General features: G+C 19.1%; 1 protein-coding gene across 2 annotated transcripts in view; it reads right to left on the bottom strand.

The window, feature by feature from the left end:
* Window positions 1–27,787, bottom strand: part of LOC102656465 (guanine nucleotide-binding protein G(o) subunit alpha) — a 105,948-nt gene that overhangs the window by 32,500 nt on the left and 45,661 nt on the right. For both annotated transcript variants that reach the window (XM_026442779.1, XM_026442778.1), the window contains 2 exons: window positions 23,595–23,637; window positions 19,173–19,314 (listed from right to left, as the gene is read on the bottom strand). In XM_026442779.1, coding sequence (XP_026298564.1) covers window positions 19,173–19,314; window positions 23,595–23,637 — 185 coding nt within the window. The remainder of the gene's footprint in view (window positions 1–19,172; window positions 19,315–23,594; window positions 23,638–27,787) is intronic.

Genomic DNA, 27,787 nt, shown 5'->3' with positions numbered 1-27,787 from the left:
TTTTTTATTTTTGGAATTAAATTTAAGAATAACATAATAATCTATATATCAATAAACAATACAAGTTTTTTCAAATATATTTTTATAAAAATTATATGATAAATGCATGGTATTGATCAAACAAAAAACTAAATAGGTAATTTCTGATTAAATGTTCATGATTTTTTATATTATTTTTTATATTATTAATTCGATTTGATAAAAGAAATAATTTTTAAATTGACATTTAATATAATCTTCTATAAATATTCAATTAAATTCAAATTTAAAAACTGAACTTCTATTTAATTATAATTCATATTTTATTATAACAACAACAACAACAACAACAACAACAATATATATACATATAATATATTATATATTAGTATATATTAAAAGGAAAAATGTCATCAAAATCATTATTTCAATTTGATATTCAATATGATTTCAATGTCTCAAAAAAATTATCACATTTATATTAAATTAATGGTATTCTTTATAAAACGAAATATGATATAATTAATGGCCAAATCAATTCATAATTTATGGAATTATGTTATACATTAATCGAAAAATCCTTCTTTTTTATCAATAAGGTAAATAATTTACCTTAAAAAAATGTGAAAATCTTCAATCAATCAGAAATATCGACTGAATTTTGTGTTTATGATTAATACAAATGTCATATGCATATCATTCAAATCTAAAGATCATTCAACATCTTATTAGAATATTACAAAAATTAAACATAGATATTTATAAAAATCATTATCCACTATTGTTTTTGTTAAAAATAATTTTATAATTTAATTAAAATGTTTCTTAATTTAATTAAAATGTTTCTTAATCATACAAATTTTATTTTGTTTCTTTGACTTATATTATTTTTTATCTTATTTTCATTTTATTCGAAAAAATTTATATTGTGCTCCTTTACTACAATCTTTTTATGTTATTTTTATCTCAGTCTATCGATTTCAAAAGATAGAAAATATAAAGAAATCTATTAATGATTAATTTATTTCTTAATTTGTTCCTTTTTCTATTAAATAATGTAAGATAACGAATTGGTTGAACAACTAAAATATAATGTATTTAATCTTTATTTATTGTAACAGTTAAATTTAATAAAATCAAATTAAAAAAATAGTTATTTATTATGTCATTATTATATTCAAACTTTTATTCGTCAAATTTTTCGCATTCTGATATATATAAAAAAATTTCTTTATAAAACTGTAATCAATTACAAAATGTTTCGAAAACCACCTATTTTTTATTTAATGAAAACGTTAATATTTCTGTTTTATTCGTTCTATTTTTATCAACTTTTTCTTATTATTATATTAAAGTCAAAGTTATTAATAATGTTAAAATTATGAAATTTTTCTTATTACTTTCTTATTATTATTATAAATTTATTATATTTGTATTTTTCTTTTTAATATAAAATATCAATATAGATCGTTTTTAAATAAGAATGTACAATAATTGTTTAGAAAAAAAGGAATACTTTCTTTGATAATAATTTCGAAATATATATAAATATCATATTTATAGTATAAAATTTGAATGAATTTGATTAAATTTAAAGTAAATTTAGATTAAATAAATTTAAATTAAATTTTAATTATAATAGATAATATATTATTATTTACAATATATTATTTTTTTTAATTCGATCTTTTAATTAGAAACTGAATAGGTTTATGTTTAATTTGAGTTTATTTGACAACTTTGAGTCTTAATTAAAGTTAATTAAAATTAAATTAAATGATATATCTAAAGATCTAATTATAACATATCTAATGTAACTTCAGTTTAGTCTAAATTTATTCTGATTTTAAATCAAATAAAATACAAATCGAAATCTATTCTAAACCTTATTAAAGCATACAGAATAAAAAATATTTTTTTTTATTTCCATATTTTTTTATTTCCATATATATTTCAAAAACTGAAGTCAAGTGACAATTATGCAAAATGTTCAATTTTAATAAATAAACACAATAAAATTATTCATAAATTATTATTATAAATTATTAATAATATAATATAATATAATATAATATAATATATATATAAAAAGTTCAAACTAAAATTAATAATTTTAAGAAATTACATTACACAATTTAGATATTTACAAAACTTGTAAAATATTTATCGAATTATTTTTATAAAAAAGTTTAGACTATTTTAATAATCTTGAAAGTAATATTGTTAAAATCTAATTAAATGAGACTAAATATTATACAAAAAGAAATATCTGAAAGCTATTGCTTGAAAAACCACCTTGTAAAATTACAATTATTGTATTGTGAGCCTTAAACAAACTAATGATGATTGGTTTACTATTGACTAACGACCTGACTGAATTTTATTTATAATTTCTAATTATGCTCTGATTTGCACTGTATCTGAATCTAACTCAATTTAATTTGAATTGCTAAATTATAATTATCTGATCTTAAAAAAATATTATGGATTTTGGTTCTTAGAAGTTAAAAAAAATGGTTGCATTGGACGATCCAAGGATGAACTCTCATAAGATTGCGTCGCAGTGCATGGAGATCAGGAACTTTGCAACTTTATAATTTCTATGATGGTCTGTTGTAAGCATTGCGCATTTGGAGAGTAAATGTGATTTCTAAAGTGATTATTAGTTATATCTTGTTATTGAAAATTTGGAAAATGTGAGAAAATTGTATTGTATCATTCATAAATTACTATTAAAATCTAAACTGTTGAAAATATTGGAATTATTGAAAATAAAATTCAAACTGTCTAATTGCTTCACAAATTAGTTTTTGTCCTTAACAAAAAATAATTAATTTATAAATGGATGCATAAAAATTATATGAGTGATATATATTTCTTTAAATGAAATTATATAATCTATAATGTATTGTTCAATGCAATTCACTATTTCTTAGTAAAATATACATTAATAAACATCTCTTAATTAATAAATTGTTAAAAAATTAATAAATTGAGTGATATTACTCGAATAAACATATGAACATAATTGTTTATAAATATAGCTTAAGAAACAATATAAAAGAAAACTATTTAAAATTTTATTATTTATGAGTTCTTTATTCTTTATTAAGAAAGAAACATTTTAAAATCATGCTTAAATAAAAAAAGTTTATACTTCATTTTTTACAAGAAAATATTAAACATTAATGTGAAAATTTGATGTTTTTTCAAAATAATTTCAATTATATCGATGCAACATTAAGAATTAAAAAGAGTAAAACAATTATAAACTATAAATAAATTTTAATTATATTATTTATTATAGAAAAAAATATTTTAAATAAAATTTATTTTGTTTCGAAAATGAAGTTTCGAATATTTATTATAATTAATTTCTTTGAAGATAAACTCATAAAAATATATAAAGATCATCTTTTTAATAAAATCATATTTTTTTAAAATCACATTTTTAAATGTATTAATCAATGTCATTTTAAATAATAATATATGTATATATATTATATTAAATCACATATGGTGAAAAATAATTAATATTTTAATTTCGTAAAATTTACTAAAGACATGAAAAACATAAAAGTCATATTCTTTTATCCATTTTTTTTTAATTTACAAAGAGATTTTGCAAAATTAAAATATATTCAAAATTAATAATTTTTTTCTATAAATAATTTAATAATTTTTTTATATAGAATAACAATTTACACTATTATTACGAAATACATGATTACAAAATTAAAAAAATGATTTTATATATTTTCTATGTCCATTTAAAAAAATTAATAGATTATGTCTCTTTCTATATTATGCAACCATAAAATTTTTCTTTAAAACATTTTTATAACAAATAATTTATGAGTTATTTAAAATGGTTAGATTATATGATTATATCCGGTATAATTTTATTTTAAAAAATAATTCGATAATTCACTTTTGCAGAAATTAATAATATCAAAATTCGAAATATTAATAATATAAATTTTATTTGAAATATTTTTTTGAAATGATTAAATTTATATGTAAAATTTATATGTAGATCACCTTTTATATTTAATATATTCTTCTTTGATTTAATTTATATACAATAAATGAAATTGTTTATGAATAATAATTTTTCATTTATAAATAAAAAAATATTGCAAATATTGATTATAAATTTTTTTAATTTCAGTTATTTATTGCATTAACAATTTATATGTATTATTATTATTAACAATTAGACCAAAGCTATAATTTATTGCATTACTTATATATATATATATATATATATATATATATATATATATATATATATATATATGTTTTAAATAATATAAAAAATTTTAAACTGATTCTTTATTTTTCAAAGTATTTTTCAAGATTTTATATTGCCTATTTGATTATGAATTTTATCTTTTACAATGAATAATGTGTTCCATTGTTAATTGCACTTTATATAATTTTAAAATTTGGAGATATTGATTGAATAAATAAGTGAAATAGTGAGACCTAATTTGTGTGATCTAATTATAATAATAATTTTTAAAATTACAATTTAATCTTGTCTTTATAAATTAAATCAACGATTTTTTTGAAAGAACGTTTTAAAACAAAGTCATTAAAATAAAGATTTTTTATTTTAATTTTCTTTAATTTTCTCTTTTGAATTAAGAAATATAATTAGAAGCAAACCTTACTATTGTAAGGATTCAGAAATAAAGTATTGGTTATTTTTTAAATTGTTTTTGCAGTTAAGAATTGCTTTTTGCAATCTCTATAATGTGAACATGAAATTATTACTAATTATTGTATATATCCAAAGTTTAGTCTTCGTTTTAAATCGTTTGTGTTTACATGATTAAATGTTTTTTTTTTTTTAATTCAGGATACAATATATTTGGATCAATTTTCAATTTTGGTTTTACTTAATTGATATGATATTGATTTCAATTGGGATTGAATAAATCACCGAGGGATGCTATCTATTAATTTGGTTGTGAATTGAATATTCATATTGTTTTTATTTAGTAATTATTTTGTAATAAAAAAGAAGGGGAATTTTTTTTTTTTTTTTTTGAAGAGAAATTTGGACTTCAGAAACATACAATAAAGTACATAAATCATTTATCATTTTTCATGTGATATTTTGTATTGATAAATAATTAGATAATTGATAGTTTATATAATGATAAATCTATTACTAAAGCGATTAGTTGCAATACAAAAATATTCATTAATATTTGATAAATTAAATTTGTATTTGTTACTTAGTCGATAATGAATTCTCAAATATTGTTTTGTATAGTTCTCATCAAAGAATTGTAATATTAAAATCGTCAAGAATAATAATATGAGATTAATCATATTAGAATTAATTTAGATACTTGATTAATTAATGAAATTATTTTTATTTCATTTAATTATTTCTCACCTATGCGATGTGTAAAGTGTTAATATATTTATGGGATACCATCAATTTTAGAAATCGAAACAAATGCAAAAATTGATATATAAAAGTATCGATTAATATCGATGTTTATCTATAAGATTATAAATAATTTAAATTAAACAAAACGGAAATAAAATGTCCGTTAAATTTTGATTCCACTCTATTTAATTAAATGAAATTATTTATAAATAAGGCATAATTGATAATGGCATATTTTTTTTATAGAAAAATATTATTTATTTATATATAGATTTATACATAAAAATTAATGGATTGTATAATTAAAGAATTAAATGAATTTCGATAGAATACTTGATTTAATATTAGATTTTCTTATTTAGATTATTAGACTATTATATTTAGACTATATTTAGACTATTTAATATTAGATTTTCTTTTTTAATTTTCGCTATCATTATATATTATAATTTATATATATTCATATATATTATAATTTAATTTATTAATGGGATAAGATGTCACAACATGCATCAACATAACATAATATCAAGTCTACCGGAAAATTCTGTCCGAATCTATGACATTATTTTCGCCACGTAAGCACATATTTATTTATTGCATGTTCGGATCTATATTTTTATCGCTTAATGTATACATACTGACGTAGCAAGTAAACTATAATAAAGTTGATTCACATTAGTCTTAAGTATGAAACGATAGTATACCCATGGCGACTGATAAAGTTCATTTACGCCACTGTATTTTATACGAATTTCAACAAGGAAGAAATGCTACAGAAACATGTAGAAATTTATTGAAAGTGTTTGGTGAAGGTACAGTTTCTGATAGGACATGCAGAAGATAGTACGAAAAATTTGAAACAGGTGATTTCGACTTTTCTGATAAGCCACGTTCTGGGCGACCATTTTTGATCGACGATGTTGTTAAGGCAATGTTGGAGCAAGATCCTTTTCTGACAACATCGGAGATCGCAGAAAGGCTTAATTCAGCTCAACAAACCATTTCTGACCATATTCGGAAGATGAAATTGGTGTGGAAGTATTCAAGATGGGTGCCACATGAATTAAGTCAGAAAAATTTGGATGATCGAGTTGTCATATGCACATCTCTGTTTGCTCGGAACAAAATCGAGTCCTTTTTGAACCGGATGATAACTGGGGATGAAAAGTGGATTACATACAACAACATTGTAAGGAAAAGGGCATATTATGAACCCGGAAAACCTAGCCCTTCCACTTCTAAATCAAATTTGACTCTGAATAAGAGAATGTTGTGTATATGATGGGACATTCGAGGACCAATACATTATGAGCTTTTAAAACCGAACGAAAAACTCAATTCGGAGAAGTATTGTCAGCAACTGGATAATTTAAAGACAGCGGTCTAAAAAAAGAGGCCGGCAATGTTCAATAGGAAGGACATCATACTGCACCACGATAACGCCAGACCACACGCTTTAGGGACTCGTCAAAAAATTGCAGAAGTAGGCTGGGAAATTCTGTCGCACCCACCATATTCTCCGGACATAGCACCATCTGATTATCACTTGTTTTTATCCTTACAAAATTTTTTGACGGGCAAAAAATTCAAAAATGAAGAAGATGTCAAACAAGCACTGGTTCAATTTTTCGCATCAAAAGATGAAACATTTTTCAAAAATGGGATATACAAATTACCCTCACGCTGGCAAGAGATCATTAATAATAATGGCAAATTGATAATATATTTGATAATATAGAAGAAGATTAACTGCAATTAACATTTTTTTTCTTCGTATAAATTTAAATTACTTTTATAGAAAATAAATTGGCTAAAATAATAAAATACAAAAAAATAAATGAAAGATTTTTTTTGTTCCAGAATGAAAAAATTTCTTATTTTTTGGATTCTTATATTTTTATGTATCAGATTTGAGTCCTAAAAATTGTCAATCACATTAGATTTAGAAGATAAATAAATACAAAATATTGATTTTTATTATATTTAGGAAATTAATATTTTTTATTATAAAATCAAATTTAATTTATTATCATAAGATTTGAAGTTAATTAGATAAATATTCTGTGAATATTCTATAATTTTATATCCGACACATTAGCATTTTAGAAATTTTTTATTTTTAATATTAAACTTTTTTTCTTTTTAAAATTAATTATTATAATCAAAATGTTATTTTTATAGAGAATATTATTTTATAGACATATAATAATATTTTTTTATAGAGAAAATTGCAATTAAGAATTATGTCAAAAATTGACAAATTTTTTAATTAACAAATTATGATTTTTGTTAAACATATTCGTATATATTTTTTATATATTATATATTATACATATCATGCTAATATTCAACATTAAAAATAACAATAGAATTAAAGTTACAATAGTACAAGAATTAAAGTACAAGTACAATAGAATTCAATTTAATATTAAAAATTAGAATTTTTTTATAAATATTTAAAAAAAAATAAGTAGATTAGAACAAGTATCTTCGAACTGTTGAGAATTACAAAAAGATATTGAAAAAATAAATCAAAAATGCCTAAAAAATTTAAGTTTTTTAATTAAAAAGTTTTTAATTAAATTGTTTAATTAAAAAATATTTTTAATTAAAACATGGTTTTCGAAAAAATAAGAAAATATAAAAATATAAATTTAGCTAATTTCTGTTAAAAAATTTAAATAATTTCTATGAATTAATAAATAGATGAAATTATTTTAAAAAAAATAAATAAAAAATATATTAAATAAATTTTTTGTAAAAATTTATTTTCGAAAAAATTGAAAAATTAAATTGAAAAATATATTTAAAAATTCATTAGGAATAAAAAAATTCATTTAGACAAATTTTTTCTAATGAAAATTTATATATATATGCAATATGCGTAATAAATACGCACGGAATACTAGAATACACATGGAATAATTTTTTTTGTACAAAATCTCTTTGAAAAAATGAAATTTCATTTAGCAATATCTTTTTTATAATAAAATGATAATACTGAACATTGAGATTGAACATTGTAGAATAAAATTTTTTTTTTATCTTATATTATCTTATATAAAAGTATATTTTTAAAAAATAAAAAGAACATTAGAAATTTAAAAATTGTTTTTCTTTTTTCATAATGTTTGCTAAAAAAAAAATTGCTTTATATTTAAAATATTTGATTTATATAATAATCTAGAAAAGAAATAATTTTTCATAAATGCTATATAAAAATAAATAAAAAATATAGAACAAAAATTTTTATTTATAATTTCATATTTATTTCAAAAAATCAAGTATGAAAATTTTTCAAATACAGATAAATTTGACTCGTGTTTCTCTCTTTCCTAATAACTTTTTCTACTAGAAATAAATAAATAATCAATACAAAAAATATTCTATATATGAAAAAAATTTTAAAAATAGAAAGAAATTTTGTCATTTAAAACTTCTTTTTATCAAAATTAATTTAGGAAGAAAAAAATTAAGAATAAATATTTATTTTTATTATTGATTCTATAATTTAAATTTTCTTGAAAATAAAAATTTAAAGAAATATTATAACTTTATTATTATATATATATATATATATATATATATATATATATATATATATATATATATAAATAATATATTTTTTATTTATCTTTGTATATGTAATATAATATATGTGTATAATAGTAATAATCTTTTAACTATAATTCATTCATCGAAACCAAAATTAGGCAAAATTTATTTCATAAAAAATTTTTAGTTTTTATTTCCTCGATGACTTTCTTCCTGATGATCAGAAATTCTATATAACTTATTAAAATTTACATACTTATCAAATTTCATTAAAATCATTTTTATTTTTGTCAATTTTGATAGATTGTACATATAATCAGAAACATTAAAAATTTCACAAATTTGAATTTAAATTTTCTAATATTCTAATAAATGTTTTATAATAAATTAGAAAAGAAATATATTTAATATTTATAATTTAATATATTTAATTTAATAATATTAATAAAAATTAATATTATTAATATTAATATATTAATCTTTAAATTTATCTATGATACTAATAAAAATAAATATCAAAAATCGTTATAATTTTTCCATTTTCTATTTCCATTAATTTTCTATTTTAGACATAAATGGATTTAGACATAAAATTAATATAAAATTATTGAAGAATAAATAATGTTAATAAAAAATATAAATAAAGTCGAAAATGATGAACAACTTTGAATATTGCCCAAATGAAATGCCTAAGTTGATGTTACTGTTTGAAGGACTATTCACTACCGTAGGAATATATTCGTTTATATTATGAGCTCTGAGTAAACGAATGATGGTACTTTGACTATTTGCGTTTAATTGTAATGATTCTAATTGTATTTTGATATATACTATATTATCGTCGAATTCTATCTATCCTAGTTTCTATTTTTATGTTAACTCTATTGCAAGACTATCGTGAGGTTTTTCTTCCAATCCTTGTTTTTTTCGGAAAAATGCATACGGAGAAGAAGGTGGAGAGATCAATAAGTCGCACTGGAGGGTCTCGAAGGATGGGCCCTGGCGAGGTCGCATCGCAATACGTGGGAGTCAAGATCTTCGAGCTTTTTCTCATGGTGATCCATGGCATGTAAATGTGATTTGTGAAGTGGCGATTGCTGTGATACTTTTGTTTAAATTAGAGATCTGGAAAACGTTAGGAAAACCATACCCGCTTATAAATTATTATCAAGTTATTAATGATACTCGAACTGTTGAAAATAAAAACTAGGTTATCCGACCACTTCACAAGCCCTGTTCTTAACATGCCATCCATCTTGAAATCGCTAGCGATTTCAACTCTGTGATACATGTTAATAACATTAACATGTTAATTCTACAAAATAACTTTATCATCTAGAGGGGGCAAAATATCCTAATTCACTTAATCATTGCTTGGATCCGAGAATAATCCGCTGTTATCATGTATAGGAAGGACGTAGAGGCTTCGTCGTTGGCTGTTTGATGATGTCGCTGTCAGTTTTTACGGAGCCACGTCTATCCCAAAATGAAGCTGCATTATTCTATCCATGCGCCGGGAAAATTTTCTTCTTGTATTATTACTAAATGGTTGTTTCGCAAAATGCTTATCAAATTGTACCATTTGTTTCTCTACTGTAATTGCTTTAAATATTTTACTCCAATGTTGCCAAAAATACTGGAACATTTGCTGAATCAGCTAATATAGGCAAGACGATTTATCTTGACTTCTCGCAAATTGTTTTTCGGTATTGTGATCAACACATCGATCAGGAAATGACCTGAAGTTCAATAGTAATCTGAATCGGATGATAAAAGATAGTCGAGAGTTCAGACAAAATTATAATAATAAAATATTTGCATTAGCAGAGTTTATAGCTTTTGAATGCCAATTTCTGTTTACCAATGACATGCAGTAAATGATGTTTGGTGGCCTTTACCGCATTCTCTCATAACCCACTGAAATGTGGCGCATGCGAAGGCATATTCTATACTGCATTTTCCTAATGCACCTAACATTTTTATATTATGTTCCTTGCTCTTTAAGAATACGCCTAATTCGTAAAGTTCATTTCGCACGCCTATGAAATTTGTTCTGTTGTCTGAGAATATTGTCCTGCATAATTCTCTGCGAGCTATGAATCTATGCAAACAATACAAAAAAGCCTCAGTAGAAAAGTGGCTAATTCTAAATGCCTTCGTGACAAAGCATATGAAAATGTATAAATAAGATTTCGCTATATGTATATCTTATGAGTTTTACGGACTCATGTAGTCAAGACCGCAAGTCAAACAGTCGGGCTGGCGTTACTTATAGCTAGTCTATTACGTATTCTAAAGATGTTAGCTTTATTTTAAAACCTTATGGATTTTCGCACGACTTGCAGGCTATGGACCAATATTGCTCTCGACATGATTGTTGGCATTCCGCATGCAATAATCTAATATGCTCATTCCTTATTATGACTTCTATAAACGGATGTTTAGAGAGTAATATTACAAATAATGTTACAGAATGTCTTTTCCAGAAGTGTACAAGTGCATTTCACAATCTATTACCTACTCTTATAATTTCATGTTCGTCTAAAAATACGCATAATAAAAGTAAGTTAGATTAGATTTTAATAGTGGCTAATTTTCTCTTAAGCAAATATAATTATTTTTCCATTTGTTGCGTAAATCACTTAATTGAAATATAGTGTTTCGAAACAATATATTAACTATGTAATGTCTCTCTCTTGTCTATTGCGTACTTTCTGAGAAATAGATTTCACAATAATTTTCTCTTTGCATAAATTTCGCAGATATCTCTTCTATTTCCCAAAATTTGATAAGTTATCTATCTAAATCACTATTTCTAATTAAATGATACCTAACGTGTTGCGGATTCTGTTAGTTACGCCAAGTAAAAGTGTCGCCGAGCACCCAATCGAGTCTTTTGTTACAACAGGAGAGAATCAGTATTATACATAACAATACCTAAAATGTCCTTATTCCAATAAGCATATCTATTTTCCTGAACTGAGAATCGGCTATTGCAAGATTAATGTGTGGCAATATTTCTAAATTTTACTTCGCTAAGAGATTTGGCAAATCTACTATAATTTTATCTATAACAGACAAGAGATACTGGTGTTAAAACCGTTATATCCAGAAAAAATGTTAACAACTATTTTTTCTAATACTGAATTAACTAAACTAATTAACTTTTCTAATACTGAATTAACTTCTGATACCTGAAATGTTCAATTTCGTTCGTTTGCATTTTATTCCCAGCTTCGTTCGTAGAATTCATAAAAATCTTTGAAGAGATTGCACTCTAAAACCAACACTCGCTCTCACTATTCATCTAATATTGTTGAATGTAATTTTCTTGCAAGAATTATTAAAATCATGACATCCCATAAATCATGGTATTCATCTAATTATCTTTCCAGCGCGCGAAAATGATTTTTTGCATCATCAATAAATTTTCTTAAAGCATTGGAAGATCTGGTTTTGATTGGTGGCAAATCTAGAAATTCACCCGAATAGTAAACAAGAAAATTCACGATTTTTTCATATCGCGATTTGTAAACCATCCTGTAATTTGCTTCGGATACATCTAAAAACTGGATAGCACGAGCAGCTTTATTCATTAATAATGCAAATAATGAAATCTTTGCAAGTCTGATAAAGATTTATTATTCTGAACTAGTGAAACAAATGTATCTCTGAAATAAATCCTTAGAGGAACCATCAAAAATTGGTAAGTTTATTTGGGTCAAAATTGCCGAGGGAGAGACCAGTGTTAATGAAGGAACTCTTTTCTCTTTTTTATGCGCATTTTCTATAAAATTTTTTACTATGTAGATGTTATATTGAAATATGCATTTTCAAACTCAATAAGATGAGCTGCATGTAATTCGGTTCCTTCAACAATTTCTTCTTTTAATACTTTTTTGAATATTTATATATTTGTTGCCTAAAGAATTATACACTTTATTTCGTTTTCTTCAATTTCTGTAAGTATAACTGACTGTCTGGAATTTTCCAAAAATTTCTTAAATCTCGCCAATGAGATCTTGATCGAACGACATTCATTGATTAATGACTTTAATTGAACTTCCATCTCTGCTAACATAAGGACAAGAATTTGCTTACCGGAATTAAATGAAAAATTAGATCGACGACGCTGAAATTGATAACAGTTACATACTGATTACTGCGGTTACTCTTCGAAGGATCATTTACTATCATAGGACTATATATTCGTTTATATTATGAACTCTGAACAAATAGTGATATTTTGACTCTTTGCGGCTAATTGTAATGATTCTAACTATTTTGATATACACTGTATTGTCGTCGAATTCTATCTGTCTTAGTTTCTATTTCTATATCAATTCTGTTTCTATATCTATTGTAAGTTTATCGTGAGCCTTGGTTTTTTCTCCAATCTTTGCTTTTCCGGAAAAATGCATACAAAGAGGAGGTTGAAGAAACCAACAAGTTGCACTGGAGGACAGTCTCAAAGGATGGACCCTCGCGGGATCGCGTCGCAATATATGGGGATCAGAATCTTCGCGCTTTTTCTCACGGTCCATGACATGCAAATATGGCTTGTGAAGTGACCTTTGTTTAAATTAAAGATCTGGAAAACGTTAGGAAAACCATGCCCGTTCATAAATTATTGTCAGACCATTAATAGTACTTGAACTGTTGAAAATAAAAGCCAGATTATCCGATTGCTTCACAAGCTTATCCTCAACACTAGATTTACGGAATCCGTCAATTTGACGGGTTCTCGATTTTATGCTTAAAAATTCTGAATATGTAAATATTATTTTTTAAATAATAAAAATTATTCTTTAAACATTATATATTGGTTTTTAATGGTATAATATATATCATTAAAAAGCAAATATATATATTTCTATTCGTTTTCTCTGGAATATTTATATTTTATTATTTCTAGATATTATATATCTATTTTTATTTACAATCTGTCAATTTGACGAATTTATAAATCAATTATTGCGAAATAAAATGAAATAATAATGAATAAGAAAAAACAACACCAAGCAAATGATGACTGTTTAGCAATAAATATCATAATTAAATAAGTTATTTATAATTGTGATATGATAACAAATAATCTCTTCAACGGTGAATTTTGCAAAGAAAAAAAGTAATTTTTATAAGTGAATCTTTTATTATTTTATAAAACAAATAGGTTTACGTAAGAAATAATTTCAACAGTGCGTTTTGTAAAAAAAAAAAATTAAGTGCTATTTGGAAGGTTAGTAAAAATTTATTTAGATTTCAATTTTTTAACATATTTTTCAAAACCTATCCAAAAAAATATATTTTTTTATATTTATATTATTATGGACAAATCTTCAAAAGATATGAAATTGATAAAAAAATAATAATAAAAAGAATAATAAGAACAATAAAAAGAATAACCAGCATAAATGAAAACCAATCTGAATTGAATTTTGAATTATGCGGAAGCGAAGTAAAATTTAACAATATAAACGAAATTAAAGATTTTGATGACAATAGAAATGAATATTATCACAATATACCAAAAAGGAAAAAAAATGCATATTATTTCAGATATTAAAAACGAAAGTAAAATAAAAGATGCTGATAATGAAGAAAATATTGTGAAAGTAGAATCCCGTAGGTGGCTTCTTCATGTATTTTATAATTGTTTTTAGATTTAGCAGCCATCAATGACTGGATTATTATACAAAAAAATCATTAGAGTAAATAAAATTCGAAAGAATTTTTTCTTTCAATTAAATAAAGAATTGGGCATCTCGAACAAAATATAAATTTTAATTCAATGTTTGGGATCTAACTATATTTGCATTAAATTTAACAAGTATAGATGCAGAAAATATATATCCAAAATAGAGTATATATAAAAAATGAGTATATATAAAAAAATAATATTGAAGACAATATTAAATAAAAATCTATAGATTTTAAATAAATAATTTACAAAAATTGCATTTTAATATACTCGTCAAAAAGACGGATTTCAGTAAAAAAAAAAGATATATAGTCAATATCCGTAAATCTAGTAATAGTGTAAATAATCTTCTCTTAATTATTTTATGCCGAAGATTTGTTTAATTTATAATAAAGAAAAATAAGTCGTTTGTAAAATATAACTTTCAAATGCCATGAATAATTACAAGCAGAATATATTAAATTGAATCTTATAATAAAAGAAGTCATAAATCAATAAAAAAATGATAATTTGTTATGGATAAACAAACCAAAAGAAAAAGAAGATTATAATAATTGGAAGTTTAGGAAACCATATCTTAAATAAAAGTATCTTAAATACATAATCTTATTAAAAGATATTCTATTTGCATCAAAATTGAAAATAAAATTGAAATATTATTACATTAAACAAATTGATTTATTTAAAATTTAATTTAAGTTTTAATAAAATTAATTACTTAATTTGATTGATACAATGAAAATTGATAAAATGTATCAACTGAATGTATAATCGGAAAACGTATATAAGTTTTAAGCAACAAAGTTAATTTGAAGGACAATAATATTTGATATAAGAATTAAAAAAAAAAATCAATACGCATTTAAATTTGTGTGAAAATTTGCTCAATTAAAAAAAATATTATTGTATATTCATTGTACGTTTATTATTTTTTGAAAAAAAAAATCTGAAATTAAAATTGGTTCAAAATGTATAAAAATATGACAAAAAATAATCAGAATAAAAAATTAAAAATTATTAGATTTGATAATAAAAAAATTTTTTAAATTCTGAAAAATTTTTAAAATTTTCTAAATGAATAAATCTTTATATATAAAACAGTATTCCTAAATTGAATAAATCTTTTATATCTTATATATAGTTTATATTTTTTTTATTTTTTTATTTATATTTATATCTTTATTTTATATTTATATCTAGTTTATATGCTATAGAATAATGAAAAAAAAAATTAAATTTATTATAGAAAAAATCAGAAATACACTGTTGAGTATACTTATGATTATATTTTGCTAAAAGAATTTTTACTAAAAATTTTAAACAGAAGGTATTGCCACAAGTTTATATTTTAAGTAAATTTTTTACCGACATTACAAAATTTACCTTTAGAAGAACATTTTTCTAAAATCAAATTTAAGTCATTTGAAATTTTTTTTTATTTGATTATATAACTATAGAACATATAAACAAAATAAATATTGAGATAAGAAATTGAAAAAGTTAATGTTTATTGAATACATTAAAAATAAAAAAAATAGACTAATAAATCTAATATTATAAAATTAATTATCAAATTATTTATAAATATTAGAAATATTATTTCTCTAAAAAAAATTTATTTCAATTTGAAAGCAATAAAAGTGAAATTAATTATATGGTTATGCATAAATGAAGAATGGATAAATAAAATTATGGATAAATAGAAAAAAGAAATGAAAGGAATCAGAATAGAACACAACAAATGAATAAAATGAAGAAAATGAAAATATAAAATGAAAAGAAATAAGAATAATATAGAATATAAATTAATAAATACAAAAGTTTAATAAATTTATGATTTTATGTATATAAGGTAAATATGAAAAATTTGATAAGAAGCTATTCAATTAGAGAAAAATGGATAAATACAATGAAAACAGAAATAAATTATCAATTTATCAAATAAAAGAAGTCCAATTGATTTAAAATGAATATTCAAAATAAAATAAAAAAAATAAGATAATTTAATATAAGATAAGAAATAATAATAGCAACAAATTGTTTTTATGTTTTTATGTATTAACCATAAACTACTAAAAAATATAATATTTCCTTATTATTCATTATTTAAATATGAGATTTCTTCTATAAGTCAAATATATTTTTCATGTTAATCTGAAAACAGTATTCCTAAATTGAGAATTAAATAAAAAAATTTATACAATATATATATAATATATAATATATAATTATTTAATTTAATTATTAAAAAGATTGAAAAATTTCTTGATAAAATGATGTGATTATAAAATACAAGCTTCATGGACTAAACCAACTGTCTAGGAAATAAATTGAATAAATTAATTCAAATTTTATAAATTTTATATTATATAAGACTGATTCATATATTTTCAAATAGATTTTCAATAGATATTTTTAGAAAGATAAAAGATTTTTAATATTAATAATTTATAATGAATAAATCATTATAATTAATTTACGAAATTTAAAAATTAAATTGTTTATTATAATTAAATTCAAAAAAATCTATTAAAGAACTTGGAGTAAACTTTTTAATATTAAAATAAATGAAAATGAGTTTTGATATTCTGTCAAAATAACATAATTACATAAAATAAGATTTGACAAAATTTAAAATGTAAGATTGTCTGCCAATTATCATATTTTTAAATTAAGCACAATAAGATAAATGAAAAAATTTGATAAGTTTTAATTGATACAATAATTTTCCATTTCAAGAAACTGTAGATATTATTATAATATTAATCAAACTATTTGATCTGATATATATCTAAGATATATTGAAATTCTAAACCATTTTCAAACAAATAAAATTGGAATTTTAACAAAACTCATTGGATATTCTTACTCTGACTGAATAAATAATAAAACAGATAAGAAGTTTATATGTGACTATATGTTTTTATTTAAGGGAGCAATCATAATCTTAGAGCAAAAAATAATAATTGTTTTATTATTTTATGAAGTTGAATATACTTTATCACTGAACATCATATCAAGCTATATTTTGTAATCTAAGTTTATCACAGTAATATTCATGAAAATTAATTTTTAAATTTGTTTATGATGCTAATAATTAAAATAAATAATTAAAAATCGTTATAATTTTTTTGCTCCATCAATATAACATAAAAAAGAGCAGAATAAGAAAAAAAAAAAAATAAGGAAAAATATTAGATTCGAGAAGTTGGATCAATTGGTATTCAAAGCAACTTATCATATTTGTTTTCAAGACATGAGCTCGTTTATTGACTCTAGAATAACGCGATAAATGTGCATGATAAATAAATATGTCGAAGAAAATGTTTCAAAAATTGCCATGAGATATGCATTGATTGTTTAAGTGGTCGAAGTAATTTTTGACCTTTTCTCTGATCGAAAAGCTTTATTACTTACTTGCATCCGTTATAAAGATTTTTATTTAACTCTTTTATGAAATTTTATGTACTTATTTGAAATTTTGTAAATTTTTTTCTTAAATTTATTAAAAATTATATAAATAAATTATTTTTTCTTTTATGTGTAGAATATTGAATAATATTTAATTATGAATTAATGAAATTGCTGAATTTTTTAATAATAAAAATTCAAACATAAATAATATATTGAATACATATAAATATAAAATGCAAAAATAAATAAAATAAAATATAAAAAGATCTAAATAAAATACTTATTATAATATTTAAAAATTAATTGAAAATATAAATTTTTATTTAGGTTTCATTTCTTTCATTCATAAAAATATAAATTTGTACATAAATATTCATAATCTAATAATAATTAAATATATAGAAAAAATAATGAATATATTATATTATTTGTGTTATAAAAATTCTTATATATCTTTATATTTATATTAGATAATATGAAGTTTATCAAAGATTAAAATTTTTCATTTTATTAAAGCTTTGTTTTATGTTATAACTGGATTTTTTATGTAGCAAAATCATATTATATATTTTAATCATACTATTTTATTTTTCATATATTTTATCGTAATTCTTTTTTGTCTTTTAATATTCAAATCATTTTCAGATCATTTAATTTATCAAAAAACTTATGGTATAAATTTTGTTAAATATTATACTTATTACATTTATTTCTATTAATTATTTGTTAATTTTTATTAATTAATTATGAATTTCAATATAATTTATTGCAATAAGTATATTTTATAGTATAGTACTTTAAAGTATAATACTTTATAGTATAGTACTTTAAAGTATAATACTTTATAGTATAGTACTTTAAAGTATAATACTTTATAGTATAGTACTTACTATAAGTACTTTATATAAGTAATTTTAATACGGAATGGACAATATTTTAAGATTATTAAAAATATAATCATCGAGTATCATAAATCTAAGAAATTAAGATTATTTCAATAACGAAATAAAAAAAAAAGTAAGATTTTTCAGAACGATCATATTATGGATTCCATTAAATTAATATTTATTTAAAAAAATTTTCAATAGAAGTTTGTTTGTCATTTCAATTTACCTCTCGCTCATTGGTCGAAAAGTTGATGTCCAAATTTGGCATCGCTCTGAGAATAGCGACTAAAGATTGTATCGTGTTGCTATATACTACGGGCCTATACTGCTTAAAGTCCTCAGGTGTAAATCCGCTTTCATGAATAATTCTGGAAAAATAAATAATGTCCATTTTATTGAGTTACTTTAATATAAAAAATTAGTATGATTTGAATGAGAAAAATTTATTATTTAATCATTTTTTTAATAAGATGAAAATTTGTATATTATTATTTTGATTTTTAATGAAATATGAATAATTTCTCATAAAATTATTAAATATCTTCATTCATCTTCTAAAAAAGGATAACATCATAAGTAGTTTCGTTCATATTCTAAAATATGTTGAAAAATATTAAAACATGTAAATAAATAAGCGTGTATATATATTTAATATATATATTTTTTATATATTATAATTTACGTATTATATTTTTTGAAATATGTTTCAAAAATAGGTTTTTTTTATATTTTTTTTGTATTATGTATCATTTTGAATTTTTTATATTAAAATTTTATTACATAAAATATAATTTTATATGAATTAATAGATAATATTAATTATTTGTATTTCATCAAATTTTTTATTAGAGTTACGATATTTTGAAATCTATCTTTTCTTATTAGAATAAAATATTACATATTTAAATTTGATATATATTTAAATCTGAATTATATTTTATATTTTTTAAATTAATAAAATATAATTTTTTTATAGAATAGAAATATTTTTTGATATTATACTAGCATGTTATTTACAAATAAATATTCTAAAAATATTCTCTTTAAATAAATATATTTATGAACATCTTGAATAAGTAATTCATAATCAAGAATTCAAATATATGTTACTGTATAACTTATTTTTTAATATAAAAATTATTGATTTTGAATCCATAATCGGTTTTATTATCAATTATTATTCTTAATATTAATATTTATCACTTTTTATTCAAGACAGGATTTATTCACATAATTTATTAATTTATTTACATTAATTTCAATTTATATTTAATTTAAAATTTATATACATTTTGTAAATATTATTTAAAGCAAACTTGTATTAAATTGTATTTTAAACTATATATTTATATAATTAATTTTAAAATTATTATATATAATAATTATTTTTATATTTAATTTTAAAATTTCAATAGCTATTTATAATAAAATAATATTAAAGTGATCAATTTATTAATATCAAAATAATATTAAAAAGATATTTTTTAACGAAAATTTGTTATAAAATACATATACTTTTGTGAATTATTAAAATTATAAATTTATTTTCCTTTCAATTTTTATATTTTTTTCAAAGATATGATTATTACATCTAATGTAAAAGATAATGTTCGATATTTTAATTCATCAATGCCATATCTCATTCATCTTTTTTGTAAATGATCATTTTTATCTCAATTTTTTTTTCGATTCAAATCAATTTTTGTCTATATATTTTTTATACTAAATTTATATATATTATATTAATTATATTTATATATATTATATATAAATTTATTTATTTATTTAAATATATATTTAATAATTGATGACAATAAATTAATAATATGTGTAAATTTTAAAATTTATATTAATTATATTATATATATATTAATTTTAAAAATTAAAACTATAATTAAAATTAAATAAAATCAAGATATTTAGAAAAAAGAATATATTAGTAATGTATAATTTTTACAATATTTGGTTATATTTAAAATATCAAAGACATTGTTTATTAAAATATCAAAGAAAATATATTTTTAAATCGTTTTTATAATAGTATATCAGAAATGATATGTTTATGATGATGAAATTAAGTAATGAAAGAAACAATTATTGAAATTATATTAATAAATATAAATATATGTTAAAAATATGTCATATTGATTTAAATTTTAATTAAAAAAAATTTTACTAATTTTTTAACAAATTTTGAAATAAAAAGAATGAAAATTAATTATATCTAATTTTTATTTACAATAAAAATTAATTTTATTTAAAATAAGAATTAAAAATATATTCATATATCATATGTTCATTATGTGATAAAAAAGTAATGAGATTAATAAAAATACAAAAAAATTATATATAAAACAAATTTCTTCAAATTTCTAAATTTTTTATAATTGTAAAAAAAAGTTTAAAAATGATTTTGCTAAAATTGTTTTTAAGACTTTTCATATTTTATTAAATTTTAAGATTGAAATTGTTTCATCTTTCAATTTCAATTTTACTTATGTGATTAAAAAAATTTGGTATTAAATTAATATGGTATTTTTTATATAATTAAATTAAGAAAGTAAGAAAACAGAATTGTTTTTTAACTAAAAATCATTATCATTGTGTATAAGCTTAAGATAACTGTTACATGATAATATATTTGCATACATCAATTATAATATTTTATAAAAAGAGTAAAAAAAAATTCTTTTCATATTTTATCACTTTTTTTAATTAGCATAGCTTTTCTTTAACATTAATAGAAAAATTTTTTTAATTTCACATTTAAAATTGAAATTAAAAATTAAAAAATTTCAAACTGAAATTGACATTTGATAAAATATACTAATTAATATATAATTTATCAATATTTAAATTCTTTTAAATAATTAAATGATTAATAAATGATTTATGTATAAATCCTTTAAAAATTATTTTGAAGGAAAAAATAAAATATTTTGAAATTTAATTTATTGTTATTTTGTTGCATTTTTATTAATTTCACTTTCTTGCTGCATTATGTATATATATATATTTTTTTAATAAAATTTCCAAAATTTTATCCCAAATTACAATTTAAATAAAAATAATAATTAATTATTCAAATTCAATAATTAATTATTTTTTAATAGTATATATAAGTATAAAAATATATAATATAAAAGTAAAAAAAATGATTGTATTTTCAAAAATTTAAATATCAAAATAAAAATAAAAAAGCAAGGATAATCAAAATAATCATATATGTTATTTTAATAAACAATAAAATATTCAACGAATAACAAAAGTTATTAAAAATATTTTAACATGATACATGTTATATATGTATATGTATTATATATAAATTAATATGAAAAATAATAAAGATTTAAATTAAAAAAAATTAAAAAATTCTAGTAAAGATATTTTTCTTAAATGAAATGAAATTTTATATACATATTTTTATTTATTATTATAATGTGATATTATTTATTGAAATAAATTCAGATTGAAATATATATTATTAAATTTCAATAAAAAGAAAAAAGTATATAATTAACTCAATATTTAATTATCAACTAGAAAAATCTTATTGTGTTATTTCAAAATTATAGTTGTAAAATGAAAATGAATATTTTTGCTAAAAAACAGTTTTATTATTAACAAAATAAATTTATTTTAAATATATTTAAAAGATATATTTTATAATACGTAAATATGTTGTATAATATGTTATATATATAGAATACATGTATGAAATATATGTAATAGATATATAAAAGCTAATAATTTCATTTACTAATAATTTGATAAATAAGTCTTAATTCTTGTTTTTGTGATATATGAAAAATTCTCATATATATATAAACATGATGTACAAATAACAATATTCAAACAAGAAATAATACCAAACTTTAATAAATATTATAAGAAAAAACTATCAACGCATAACATAAAAATTAATTAATTCAGTAAATTCATAAAATTTATTAAAAAATAATATTACTACTTATAATATTACTAGTATTTCCTTTTTATTTTTTTATATAAAAATTTTTAATTGAATGAAATATTTAATTATATAAAAATGCATTTTTAAAATAGGATGTAAGTGTAATTAAATTATTTTTAAAAATGAATAAAAAAAATGAATCTGGCAAACATATATATATATAAGTTATATAATAACTTTAGTAGTAATGAAAATAAGTAATGAAAATTATATATAATTTTTTATATAAATTAAAATTAATTATGGTGTTTGCTAGAAAAATATCTTGAAAAATATTTTAAAGATTGAAAACCAAATTAAATAAATACTGATAGAAATCTTATTATATAAATATATTATATATATTATATATTTATATTATATAATATAAATATATATAATTATTATATATATTTATATTATATAATATAAATATATATAATTATTATATAAATTTAATTGAATTTATTATAATATCAATCTGCCAACTAATTAACATTAATATAATTTTAACATTTTTAATAAACAAATTATTACATATTATAATTTCAAATTTATTACATTATTTTTTATTAGAGCAATTTATTAATAAATATTTTAATTATATAATTTAATAATATTTTTAATTAATAAAGAAAAAATAAAAATAAGTTACATCAATTTCGAACAATTAATATGTATTTTTTAATTACTTACTTCATTTGTTTAACGATGGTACTTTTTCCAGATTCGCCGGCACCTGAAAATTAAAAAGAATAATTGAATAAATTAGTATATAATAATAAATTAATAAAAAATAACTTTTTTAATTTTTAATTCTTAACTTTTTAAATAGATTTTTTTATAAAACAATGAAATTAATTTTATCTTTTTATCTATAAATATATTTTTATATTAAAATGAAGATTTATTTTATTCTATTATGAAAAATAAAAAGTAATCAAAACTATGAAATACGTGATGAAAGAGATTAGATATGCTTTTTCTAATGAAATTTATTGTTAATTTACATAAAATTTTAATAAAATTATATAAATTAATAAAATACATGAAAAAATCGAATAAGATAAAATAACATCGGATAAAGTTACTAACAAATAATAAATTATTTTTTGTTCTATAATTTTATTCATTTTATATTTTTATCATTTTAATATATTATTAACATTTAATATATTATTGACATTTTTTTTAATTTTATGCCGATATTAAAAATAAGATATTTTTTCTAAAACTTTTTTATAAAAATTTCGTTTATCAAATATGCCAAAAATTGTATCCTTAAAAACAATTTTCATTCGTTATGAAATAATTATTTTGAGTTAATCCATATATATGTATATTATTTTTTATCGATTTTTAAAAATTAAAACAAGTATAAAAATTAAAAATTTAAGTTAAGATTTATTAAATTATAAGTAATTTTATTTCGTGTTTAGATAAAATGAAATAGATGATAATGATGATATGTAATTATATTATATTATATTTTATTCTTCTTCTAATTAATTAATTTTATTTGTGTGATTATTGCATATATAATTATACGCAAATATTATACGCAAATTTAATTATAAAATAAAACTTTTGGTTATGATATTATATTAAAAATTGATTTTAAATGGTATATTGTAAAAGGAACAAGAGAATAATATATTATTTTGTAGATGATTATTTTGCTAATTCAATTTTGTTAGATAAATAATAGCAATTTGTCAAAAAATTGTAAGAAAAATTTTATAAATAAATTTATATTTATATAAAATTATTAATATTTTATAAATACTATATTTAATATATTTCAAAATAGATTTTTTACATTTTATTTTACAAATTATTGAAATTATTATGAGCTTATTTTGACTGTATAAAAATCTAATTTATTTATACTTTAATATCTTTATCTTTATTTATACTTTAATAAATAAATTTAATCGACATTTTTATACACTAATTTTTGTGTTTATTTTAACCTCTGAAATCAACTTTCGAAAACGATTTTACGAATATATTAACAATTTAATTATATTTAACATAATTGTAATTATAATCAACTTTTAACAAATAATTTTTTGCTTGATAAATTTCGAGGTCATTATAATATTTATGTATAAACTATAAATTATATATTTTTATTTCATATTTTTAATTATTGTAAATATTTAATTAATTTTTTAAATTTATTTTATTTAAAAAATAATTATACATTTATAATAAAATAAATTATATAATAATATAATAATAATAAACATATATAATCTGATTATTTTATCCATTTAAATAAAAATTATTGTGAATTGCTTTCGAGAGTGTTTTTCACAAATCAATATTGTATTTGAACTCAATTATTCAATAGTTGACATATTGCAATTTTATAAGTAAATATATTGTTATATTTAAACAATTGTTATTTGAAATATTTTTGTGCGCGTTGTTGAAAAATGTTTATCAAAATATTGGATAAAAAGTGAAATTATAGTTTCAATTACGATCTAAAAGAACATGAGTAAATTTTCATATATTAATAAAAATATATGTATTTACTGTAAATAGTTTAAATTATTTCTTTTATTATTTTTCCAATTATGTAACAAATATTGAAGATTATTATAAATCATATAAAAATTGAAATAATACCTATTTTATTAAATACACAAATATCTTAAATTATTTTTTATATTATAATTTAAGTTATTATTAAAGCTAGTGTTACAATTACAAATTCATAAACAGACATAATTTTCCTCAATTTCATATCTTTCTTATTAATTATTAATTATTAATTATTAATTTTATTAATTATTAATTCTTATTAATTATTAATCCACAATTGTATCTATTATAAAGTAAATTTTATATTGCATTTATATTCATAAAATTACGAAATTATTACTATAGTATTTAGAATATGAATAAAATTCCTGTTTCCTTATTGAATAAAAATATTCCTAATTTTTTTTTAGATTACATTCTTATATAATTTTACACATTAATTTCTTTCTGACATTGTTTTCTTCTTTCTTTTCCTTTTTATATTATGGATAATAATAATAATATATTTTTACTTCCATGATAATCATATCACAACTTACATTTGTGTTTTAAACTAAATCGCATTACAGTTAGAAGAGTTAAAGACAGTTAATTTTTAAATGAATAATAAATTCTCGATGAACAATTAGCATTTACAATAACATTTTATAGAAAAATTTTGTTCAATAAATTATATTTTCAATTTTTACATTACTTATAAATTAACTAATTACAAATTAAATAATTATATATTGCTTATAATTATACATACATGTAATAATAAATAAAATTGTAAAATAATAAATAAAATATATTCATCATTATATATATTATTTTGTTTTCATGTATAGATATCAGAATGTTAGTTGAAATATCAGAATAATCAGAATGTTAAGTTTGAAATAAATTTTTAAGTTTTAGAAAACTAAATTTTTCACAAGAAATTACTATATAAAAATATTATAAAATTTATTTAAATAAAAGAAAAAAGATTCCATGTGTGTATAAATATATATATATATATACACACATATATACACATGGAATTTTTTTTTTATTTAAATAAAATTTTCAATAAAAATGGAGCTGCTCTTATATGTATATAGATATATGAAAATTTATTTATATAAATTTTATAATAAATATATTATATATATATTAAATATAATGTATATATATATATATATATATATATATATATATATATATATATTTATATAATTTTAATATATATATATATATATATATATATATATTAAATATATATTATATATTTATATAATAATAAATATAAAAATAAATAATAAATATAAAATAATAAATATTTTATTTATTTTTGATGTTTTATATATATATGAAAATAAAAAGAAGAAAGCCACAAAAGAAGCATTCAAAAATAGGAGACCGGAAATGACGTGTGCACTGTAGTTCCAGCGGAACTTGCTTTCCTGCTTGTAGGTGGCGAATCTTCCCCTCTTTTAAAAAGCTTTTTCATCCCGAACTTGTTCAAGCTACTATTACTTCCATCAATCGACTGGAAATGTTTCGATTCTAACTCGTTGGAATCTGGTGTTATATATATATGTGTGTTTCGTCACATTTTTTCAACATATTTTTAACTATATTATTTTAAATAATAAATTTTTAATTTTTAATTGCTAATCTTGAATATAATTTCGTACAAACTTTTTTTGAATTAAGTTTGTATCATGATGTTGGACATTTTTTTTTGAATTGTTTTATAAAATAATGATTTTATAAAAATATCATCATTTTGTCACAGCGATTTTAATAAATATTTTTTCATATTTAATTTTCATTTTTAAAATTAAAGATTATTTCAAGATTGTCATTATCTATCATATTTGAATTACGTATTAATATTAATATTTATGCAATTTAAAAATATTCACTATAAGTAAATATTATTAAATATATATTATCGCAAAAATCAGTAATGATTTTAAAAATTTCGAAGAAATAAGTTTTACAACAAATCAAAAATCAATAATTTTTTTGATATTATTGAAATTGCATTTTTTGTATAATTATATTGAAAATTAGATATTCAAATATTTATATTAAAATATAAATACTTAGATAATTTTATTCAAATGAATCATGTATAATTAAAACTCTATACATAATTGAAATAAATAAAGTAAAAAATGAATTTAAACATAATACTTAATAAAATTATTTTAAGGATAAAATATGTTCAAAGTTATTTAATGATCATTGCAAAATCTCTGATTTTAAATTAGATTGAAACATTATAAAATAAAATAATCAGAAAATAAAAATGAATTATTAAAAATTAAAAAAATAATTTTAAAAAATATAATTATTAATTATTT

The sequence above is a fragment of the Apis mellifera genome, linkage group LG9 (assembly GCF_003254395.2).
Source record: "Apis mellifera strain DH4 linkage group LG9, Amel_HAv3.1, whole genome shotgun sequence".
Classification (NCBI taxonomy): Eukaryota; Metazoa; Arthropoda; class Insecta; order Hymenoptera; family Apidae; genus Apis; species Apis mellifera.
The sequence above is the reverse complement of the archived record's forward strand: the minus strand, read 5'-3'. Positions and strand labels throughout refer to the sequence as shown.